Source organism: Sinocyclocheilus rhinocerous, unplaced genomic scaffold (assembly GCF_001515625.1).
Source record: "Sinocyclocheilus rhinocerous isolate Xijiao unplaced genomic scaffold, SAMN03320098_v1.1 scaffold1129, whole genome shotgun sequence".
In the NCBI taxonomy this organism is placed as follows: domain Eukaryota; kingdom Metazoa; phylum Chordata; class Actinopteri; order Cypriniformes; family Cyprinidae; genus Sinocyclocheilus; species Sinocyclocheilus rhinocerous.
In genome coordinates this window covers 170,705-181,048 of record NW_015634513.1, presented here as the reverse complement: position 1 = coordinate 181,048, position 10,344 = coordinate 170,705, and the positions used below count along the sequence as shown (strand labels likewise).

Sequence of the window (10,344 nt, the reverse complement as noted above, 5' to 3'; positions counted from 1 at the left end):
ACACACACACACACACACACACACACACACACAAAATCATCACATTTAACATTTAAAACTCACATTGTCATAGATAAATATCATAAATATCAGAAAGATTCCATGAAATAGCTTGACAAGCACAGTTCTCGTTCTCTCTCTATTCATATTGATCATATTGAAACATTTTTATTACTAGAAAATTTTTCAACAGCTAATAGCTATTTAAGTCACAGACATGAATCATAATTTAATACTGGGGTACAGGGACCCCCAGGGGGCCCAAAGAAGGTTCAAGTAAAAAAGGAAAAATGTACACTTTTGCATGATTTGACTTTCATTGTGCATTTCATATTTTAACAAGAAGAGAAAAGATTTCTCTCTCTCTGCAACTTTTAAGAACAGTTTGTGCTTTTGTTGTTTCTTTTTGGGAGGTTACTTCATATCACTTTTACCTTTGGGGTGTACAGCATAATTTGTTGAACAATATTTATTGTAGAAAAAATATTATATTATAAATATATATTATATTATAAATAGTGCAAAGATATCTTTTATGAAGATAATATATATATATATATATATATATATATATATATATATTTTAAAGCATCAAAAATATAGCTGCATATCTATATATAAATACAGCTGCATAAGCCGCACTAGCATTCTATGTCTCAAAGTCAATATATGTTAACTAAAAACCACCAAAAATACTCTAAATAAACCTAAGTCAAAATGCAGAGGCCATATGTAAAATAATAATAATAATAATAATTCAAACAAATCTTAACATAAGACACATTTAACTTGGTTTGACGTCTAAATTTGTTGTAGGTTCATTGGTGTGGTTGGGATCATCCTGCATCTTTTTTATAAAGTATTTTTTTTTTTTGGCATTTTTGCCTTTTATTGATAGGATAGTAGTGAGACAGGAAGCGAAGTGGGAGAGAGGGGGGATGGGATCAGGAAAGGTCCACTAGCCGGGACTCGAACACGGGACGCCCGAAGCACAATGGCGCTACATGTCGACGTGCTGCCCACGAGGCTATCGGCGACGACATCCTGCATCTTTTTTAATAATAATATTTATGAACAGTGAAATCTATTGTGTTCTGAGATTAGACCTCTCTAATTACAAAAGTTTTAGTTACTTAAACCACTGAAATGTAAGTTATTTTTTATGAATTTAAATGTACTATAAAGTGCTACATAAACACATTCATCATCCCATCGTATCGCACCATATAATCTTTAAAACACCCCCCTCCAACTCATTTTTATAGTAAACCCAACGGGAGAGCTGTAATGGAATATCAGAACACAAACACAGAGCAGAACCTCAGAGACTCCAGCTGCATTCCATACAGCTCTAGTGTTGTGTTAACATCTGCAGCAATGGGCATAAAAACACACAAATGAACTTATGTGGTCTGCTTCTCACACATATCAACAGAGAAGGAAACACACACATACTGTACACATCTGATGGTTTCTAACGCAACGATTGTTTTGGTCTGGTGGAGAGTGGAATGAAATAAAAGTCGAGATGAGAGAGAAAAGGGGACGTCTGGAGGGGAGAGAGTGATGAAACTGAATCCAAACAGGGTTTGGATCCAACAGACTTGAGTGACTGCAGAAGGGCAATTTTATAGGGAAGGATTTAAATGTCCCGTTTAAAGACATGTTCATATAGGAGTTAGTACAGTACAAATGCACTGGAGTCAGAGAAGTATGCTGAGATATTGTCACGACTGGTCTCACAGAGCCATAATATACAGTAAATTATACAAATATAGTACTGTTCAAAGGTTTGGGGTCAGCTATAATTTTGTGTTGTTTTTGAAACAAGTCTCTTTTGATGAACCAGGTTACATTTATTTGATCAAAAATAATAAAAAAATACAATATATTAAATATATTTCTGTTTTAATCTGTTTTAAAATTTAATTTTCAGCAGCTATTGCTCCAGTCTTCATAGTCACATGATCCTTCAGAAATCATTCTAATATGCTGATTTGGTGCTGAAGAATAATTTCTTATTATAATCACTGATGAAAACAGCTATTATTTCTAAATGTTTCTAACTATTTTAAAATATTTCACAGAGTTCAACATGTTAGTCTTTTTATCTTAATTATAATTTTATAAAGTGGTTCGGAATTTTTTTCTTAAAATTTTTGATGCTATAAACTTCGTAAATCTAATGCCAAAAGCAGTCCAGCAACTTTTAAACTAGGGCTGCACGATAAATCGCATGCGATATTTAACGCGCATCTTGTCAGAAAGCCGGTTCTGTAATCAGCGGTAAATCTCCATCACGTGCCTGCTTTCACATTGAGCAGCATTAACTACACAGAGCCGTTGTTCACTGACGAGCTGCGCAAAAAATCGCGCGAATATGAACGTGGTTTTGCGCAGCTCGTCAGTGAACAACGGCTCTGTGTAGTTAATGCTGCTCCATGTGAAAGCCCGCAGGTGATGGAGATTTGCCGCTGATTACAGAACCGGCTTTACTGATAAAATGCTCGTTAAATATCGCATGCGATTTATCGTGCAGCCCTATTTTAAACGCAGCTTTGTTTTCAGATGGATGGATAAAAACCTGTGCATCTGTATTAGACAGAAAATCAGACAGTCTTGCCAATATGTTTCAGATGGTCAGTAAAGAAAGTGGATTCATAGTTTGAGGCTAACTTTATAATACAGGTAGTGGGGATCTCAGTGACTTACATGAATCCTTTAGCGGTTAGAATACATTTCGAGTCGTGCTGACACAGGTTTAGCTCTGAAGCGCAGAAATCCAGCTTATCTTCACACAGCTCCCCTGCACACACACACAAATATAGAGTAGGAGGGGTATGGATAATCAAAGAAGTGTTTACTGTAAGAAAACAAGAGTCACATCCCATTAAACCAGCAGGAGTGTGTTTGTGTGTGTGTGTAATATCTGATTAATCATCTTACAGTGGGGAAGATGACAAAATACCAAGGAACAACAATACAATACACCTCTATTGACAGTGGACCAGCCAGAGAAACATCAATGAGTGTGTGTGCGTTTCATACTTTCGCAGGCACAGAGGACGCACTAGCCAGAAACAGCAAAGGATAGAGACAGACAATGGGAGGATGAACTGAAAGAGAGGAACTAACCTTTCTCCACCTCATTATTATTAGCAGCTAGTAGAAAAAGAGAAACAAGTAGCAAGAGAAAGACAGAAAAACAAAGAAATACAGAGGATGTGTTTGGCATGTTAGCATGTTAGCTCAAGCAGCACATTAGCATGTTAGCATCAGACAGTTAAACACAAAGCACAGAGAACACAGAGCATTTAGCATGTGACTTTCCTTGTGTTTGTGTGTGTTACCTGTGTATTCATGTGAACAGAGACAGGTGTAGTTGTTGATACCATCCACACACGTCGAGTTATTCTCACAGTCATTGTCTTCACAGTCATCAATATTTATCTCACATTCGTCGCCCTCAAATCCATCTGGACAGACACACCTGAACATACACACATAATGGTTGTGTAAGACTTTTGAATTCTTTTGAAACGTTTATTTCAATCAGGAAAACTCTATGAGCAGTATTGTTATTCTGTAATTGTCTATAATTGTTTGTTTCTATGTAAGGTCTACATGTCTCTCACAGTTCAATGTTCTAGATATTACATTGCCTACATATGTTTCGGGCCCCTCCTTCAATTTTTTTACTATTTCTTCACAAAAGTGCTTAGAAATTATCATCACATCATCTCTTTTTTTTGTTTTGGGGTCAGTAAAACTTTCTTGTGAAAGAATTCACTACCTTTATTTTTGCAAGGATGCATTAAACTGGTCAAAAACAAAGACTTCTACATTGTTCCAAAAATATTTCATATAAATGCTGTTCTTTTGAACACTGTATTCATCAAAGAATCCTGAAAAAGATGTATCAAAGTTTCCACAAAAATATAAGCAGCACAACTGTTTTCAACATTGATAAAAAATGATTGTTAAGCACCAAATCAGCATGTTAGAGTGATTTCTGAAGCAACATGTGACACTGAACACTGGAGGAACTGCTGGAAATTCAGCTTTGCCATCACAGAAATATATTAGCAAATGTTAGGATAGAAAAAAGTTTATTTTACATTGTAATAATAGTATTATATCACATTATTATTGCTTTTGCTGTATTTTTTTAATAAATGTAGCCTTGGTAGGGCATTACAAATATCTTTCAAAAACATTAAAAATCGTTCTGACCCCAAACTTTTGAACAGTAGTGTATGTGTGAATAACATTAGATGTATCAGTTAGCATGTCATATTGGTGTGTGTAAGCATTACATATGTGTTTGGTTGAGCATTCAGTGCTATACACATATGTCTGACTACTTACATTAGTGAACTCAAGTTCCATGTGTGTGCGTGAGTGAAGATTTAAACCCTACACAGTGCAGCATTCAACTAAGCTTGTTTAAATTCAAATTTAGTATTAGCGATTCATTTACATTTATGATTTATGATAATGCATTTATAAGTACATTACCAGGTTCCAAATTCACACCATTGTTTGAACCCAAGGTTGAGTGAATATTTTGAAAGCGCTACAGAGCTGCAGTGTTTTCACTCTTTGGGAAATTACCCTATGAATGACTTACTTATGGTTGTCTCTGCGCATTAAACTGGGATAGAAGAAATTATTTTATGCACTGTGCGTGTATGTCTGTGGGTGTATTACATTACAGTACCTAATCAACATGTAAAGCAGAAGTTCTCAAATGAAACTCTTCTCATTCACCAACACAAAGGATTCATTAGCATTGATCAGTATATGACTGCAGCTGAACCTGAGCTTACCCCACCACACACACACACACATTCGTCTTCGCTGTGTGTGTGTCCACAGAAAGGCCCTTGATTGGCTGATTAAGTGCATGAGTGAGCTCAGATCAGTTTCAGACACTTCAGTCTGATTAAGACAGATTAGACACACTCTGTCCATAAAGTATATTCATTACTGGAGCAACAGGGACACACACACACACACACACATGCACACACATCTGAGCATTTACTTAATGTACTAAATGAAAGCCACATTCAACATGGCCTGAATACATTATTTCTTTATCGGTTTCATAGACATTGTAATTTCAAAAGGTTTAGAATTTTGATGATGACGATGATCAAGGTCTGACTCACCAGTGAGTGTTCTCCTCTCCGTCCTTCAGATGACAGGTGCCTCCATTCTGACAGGGGTTACTGATGCATGCATGAATCGGTTCCTCACAGTCTTGGCCCTATATGAACAAGCAGGTTGCATTACAAATCCACATCCACACATCAATCTTCCATACTTGCTTATCCCCACGTACAAATGTTACTTTATACAGATGAGTGAACATGTACACGCATACAGATATTTCAGGGCATTCAAGGTTTAGAATAATTATTTTATATAGTCAGAGAGCAAGATGAAACTATATTTCTGATTTTTTGGAAGATAATTCGGATATGACTCCAGTCCCCCTTCTATTAATTTTTTATGTATGTGCTATTTTATCTGCCTGTCATGTGAAAAGTCTGCTGTTTTCAAAAGTATTAGCGCTCCTTTCCTCAAACAAACCACACAAATCCCATCATGTACCAATTGGGCACAAATGGTGTAAAACAAGTTGTGGGTATGAAGTTTAATACCTTAACACGACCACTGAGATGTTCTTGTTTGTGTTTAGGTGTGTTTGTACCTTAAAACCATATGGACAGGTGCATCTGTAAAAATCGACAGTATGGTTACTGCAGGTTCCGTCATTTTTGCAAGGGTTGGATAAACAAGGGTTACATTTTGCCAAAATGCTCACATCCACAGGACCTATGCAAAATGCAGAGGAAAAGAAGAAATTACACAGCATGTTATACACACAAACAGAAATATAACAAATATACAAGCAAAGACTTACAAACACACATAGGATTGAACAGGTAAAGCATCACAAAATTGGCTCACAACTAACACAAGTCACTTTCATCCTGAGGAAAGGTTGGGTGGCAGATACAGGGGGCTGGGTTTAGGAGCTCAGATGTGGCTCTTATTGACTTCCTTACCTGGCACAGGAAAACCACAAGTCCCCGGCACCTCTACAAATGTACCAATCAAATCACATTACTTACAATATTAATATCTGAGCATGTAAGCTAGTGTTAGAGTTAGTACTAATGCCCTCTCTGTGAATGGATGAGTGTGTCTAAAGTGCCCGGGTGGGTTTACCTGTGCATGTGAATTTCTTGGAGGGTGTAGTCAGCAGTAGTTTGTCGGTCATCTCTCCAGGACCGGTACACCGTGCAATTCCAGGCTCCTTGTAGCCGCTCTTTACCCAGTCAGAAAGCCACTGCATGTGACAATCACAGTACAGAGGGTTTGCTCCCAAAGCCCTGCAGGAAACACACACATTACACATCTTCTCCAAAAATTTGGATGATAAAATAATCAGTGATGCAAAAGTAAAATGAAAGTGATATTAAATAGTGTGTATTGGCTCATTTTTCTAAAGTAACACCATCCAACAGTGACATTAGCGGATGAAGTTTCATAGGGAGCTGCCATGTGTCAGATCGTTGAGTTCTAATAGAGCATGAGTTTAATGGGGGGTAGTTCCTCCATGCTGCTCTGATTGGCTGATTGCCCTGTCAATGTGGTAATGCCTGCCTATCACGTTAGCCAATCCGCAAATCAGTCTCAGTGCATCAAACTTGTGGAAAAGAATAGTCTAATCTCACACACCTGAACATCACTACTTTTGGTCACGTTTATATCAATATTAACTTCATATGAAACACAAAATGGTCTTTTAAAGGGTTTTTAGAGCCCTCAGAGCTAAATTAAACAGTTGACAAAATAGGCTTTTTAGCAGGGCTGGGCAGTGTGACAATATATATTGTGGGGACATTTGTAGTTGTTAAGTGTCTATTGTTAAATATTTTGCTATATTGTCTATACAGCAAAATCTCAATAAATTCACAGTACTTAAATACTTTAAAGTGATGAAACATGCATGCATGAGAAAATAAAGAGAAAATAAGAAAATTATTATAATTAGCATTATTTTACACGCTTGATGTGACTTTGATGTGATTTGGGTTTAATAAATAGCTATATATAAACAATGAACATTATGATATTGTTTTCTTGACAATCGCATGTGTACGGTAATCTGTAGATTTGTTTTACTCAGCTGTCAGTCATAATTACACTTGTGAAATGGATCCATGGGATTATAAAAAAAAAGGTGATCGTGGGAGACCGAGAACTCAAGCAATCTGTGGCTGCAGGACCCCAAGTTCAGACAAAGAATGTGTCTCAGTGTGTTTGTGTGAGAGTAAAAGAAAGAACCAAAGTACATCCAGCTGTCAAAACCTATTTGGTGCACTCATAAGTGCTTGTGTGTGTGCTCATTCTGAGGTACTTACAGGTGGGAGAGCGAGGACAGATCTTTGAAAGCTCCATCTGGGATCACAGCAATATCATTACCATGGAGAGACCTGCAGAGAGAAGAGAGAAATGAAGCCATCTAAGAGAGTCCAAAACACATAAATCAAAGTCTGATAGCAAACACACGCATGCACGCACGCACGCACGCACGCACGCACGCACACACACACACACACACACACACACACACACATATCAATGAGGTACTCACAACAGGCGCAGAGACTTGAGGCCATCGAAAGCTTTTACAGGAATACACCTCAGTCTGTTGTAGCTTAAAATTCTGGGATGAAACAAAAGATATTACAGTACTTGCAAAAACAGATTTGCATAGAAGCATCAGGCCATAAAAAAAATCTGTGGATTTTGCAACTTTCAAAATAAATTACTGAAATAAAGTCAACAAGATAATCTAATTATTATATAAATATATGTCTAAAATGATGCACCCCTGTATTCACACATACTGCATATACACTTTAGTGCACACATAATTTCAAGAAAAACAACACTGTTAAAATTCACACACACACACACACACACACACATTTTTATGGTTTATGGGGACTAAATAAATAAAGTCAACAAGATAATCTAATTATTATATAAATATATGTCTAAAATGATGCGCCCCTGTATTCACACATACTGCATATACACTTTAGTGCACACATAATTTCAAGAAAAACAACACTGTTAAAATTCACACACACACACACACACACATTTTTATGGTTTATGGGGACTCTCCATAGGCGTAATGATTTTTATACTGTACAAAGCATATTTTCTATCCCTACACCAACCCTATACCTAAACCTACCGCTCACAGGAAACTTTTTAAGATTTTCAAAAAAACTCATTCTGTATGATTTATAAGCCTTTTGAATTATGGGGACACCGAAGTAACGTTGTAATACCTATGTCATACCCATGTTATTATACAAATTTGTGTCCTCATAAACCACAGAAACAAGCACACACACACACACACACACACATACACACATACACAATGCACAGCTGTACAGACATACACAACCACTCTAGTGTTTGCACAAAAAACACACAGACGCACAAACCGAAGCTATAGATCATGTTGACACTCACAGGGTGAGCAGCTCGGAAATGTTACTGAAGCTGTGGTTGGACAATGTGCTGATCTGGTTATTACTCAAATCGCTGCAAGAAAACACACACACACACACACACACACACAAACAAAGGCAGAGTGTTAAGAGCCACAAGGAAATCAAACACTTAAAGCCAACATTTAGGGTAAATGGCAATAACACAATGTTGTACAGCATTAAAAAGCAAAAGATTCTTTATATGTAGGATTTTTTCATTAATCGTTTTTTTTTTTTTTACTGCATTACAGTTTTTTTTTGTGTGGAATATTTAAACCTAATTATCCCAAGGAATTATTGCAAGGAATTACATATGACACTTTACATGGTTTAATGCATGGCATAAGACAATGCACATGCAAACTTCTATGTTAAAGACACTAAGACGGCTGAACTTCAATGCAGTATGCAGTGACCTTTAAAACTGCAAACAGCAAACACAAAGCATCTACAATAGTAATGTGTTAGACTTGAAGTCATAATACAACATACAGCAGCATTCAACATCTTAGATGCATTGCTTCATTGAATGAACTTTTGTGGAAATTTGCATTCATGAAAATAATACAATAAACCTACAAAAACCATTGACAGTCTTATAAATTACTTAAAACCAGTGGTTCTTAATCCTGGTCCCGGGGATCCACATTTTGTATGTCTCCCTTATCATAAAATAATTACTTAACAGTAACGTAGACTGAAAAAATGAGCAATCAATCATATTTAATTGACGAATAAGCATTTTTGTGTGTATGCTGTATAATGATCATTGTTAATTAGTACTTTATTCATTTGGTGATATGTTCTCATAGCGCAAGAAATAAGGGGAAAAGCCAAAATAAACCCTCAAAATACAACCACAAACATTTGGATTTTCTGGCATTGGCTGGATGAGAAAATGGATCAAACACCATATGTACAGGCTAACTCTGTCCATTTAAAAGAGTGCAGGTCTGCTATGATTGGCTGGTTTTAAAGGGGCAGGGACCTGATAACTGTGAAGTATTTGTGATTGGGTGACTCCAGAGAGGGCTGTACCTACATGAGAGTGAGGTGTTTATAATTGGATAGTTCCAGAGGGACTTGCGTGAACTGGTTGCCATCGAGATAGCTATCAGAAAAAGACAAACAAGTTATTACTCAAACACAGAGGAAATAGCACATTAGCAACACTGTAATAGGAAAAAACTTCAAAGACATATATATAGCAGCCATGTATTATTTCAGACGTCAAATATGTTGGTGGAGACAGCTGGGTTTACAAAAAAGGTGTGCCTGGATTAGATAAGGGGATTTTTGAAAATGGCCATTTATTATGAAATTGCTGTGAGGTTTGTGGCCGTAGTGTGTTTGTGTACACTCACAGTTCTGTAACGTCTTTAGGAATGCCTTTGGGTAAAACCTTAAGTCCTTTATTACTGCAGCGAACCACCGTATCCAAACACGAACACTCAGCAGGACAGCGAGCCAGGGGTGAACAGCTATTCTCATCATTACCTGCACACACACAAAGAGAAAATTAATCATCATGTTAATGTTCTCATTTATCAGAAGCCGAGAATAATGAAATTTGAAATGAGCTTTTCGATGTGAAGATATGCCAAGGTGATTGTTTTTGTAAGCTTGCCTGAGTTTGTGTAAAGGAAAGATAACACTGAGCTATGCTCATGTTAGCATAACAGATCTTATCAAAGCCTTATTAGGAGCTAGAAACAAGATCTTCTAACCCACATGCACATGTACTAAACATCCC

The 10,344-nt window shown here is 36.8% G+C and overlaps 1 protein-coding gene across 9 annotated transcripts in view; it reads right to left on the bottom strand.

Annotated features, from left to right (window-relative positions):
* The window catches only part of slit2 (slit homolog 2 (Drosophila)), a 94,536-nt gene that overhangs the window by 9,770 nt on the left and 74,422 nt on the right, over nucleotides 1–10,344 (bottom strand). For 4 of the 9 annotated variants that reach the window (XM_016559853.1, XM_016559856.1, XM_016559855.1 and 1 more), the window contains 12 exons: nucleotides 9,956–10,088; nucleotides 9,634–9,702; nucleotides 8,572–8,643; nucleotides 7,673–7,744; nucleotides 7,440–7,511; nucleotides 6,241–6,404; nucleotides 6,078–6,110; nucleotides 5,720–5,844; nucleotides 5,175–5,272; nucleotides 3,351–3,490; nucleotides 3,136–3,162; nucleotides 2,713–2,806 (listed from right to left, as the gene is read on the bottom strand). In XM_016559853.1, coding sequence (XP_016415339.1) covers nucleotides 2,713–2,806; nucleotides 3,136–3,162; nucleotides 3,351–3,490; nucleotides 5,175–5,272; nucleotides 5,720–5,844; nucleotides 6,078–6,110; nucleotides 6,241–6,404; nucleotides 7,440–7,511; nucleotides 7,673–7,744; nucleotides 8,572–8,643; nucleotides 9,634–9,702; nucleotides 9,956–10,088 — 1,099 coding nt within the window. The remainder of the gene's footprint in view (nucleotides 1–2,712; nucleotides 2,807–3,135; nucleotides 3,163–3,350; nucleotides 3,491–5,174; nucleotides 5,273–5,719; nucleotides 5,845–6,077; nucleotides 6,111–6,240; nucleotides 6,405–7,439; nucleotides 7,512–7,672; nucleotides 7,745–8,571; nucleotides 8,644–9,633; nucleotides 9,703–9,955; nucleotides 10,089–10,344) is intronic. The other 5 variants (XM_016559859.1, XM_016559860.1, XM_016559861.1 and 2 more) reach the window with 3 other exon arrangements.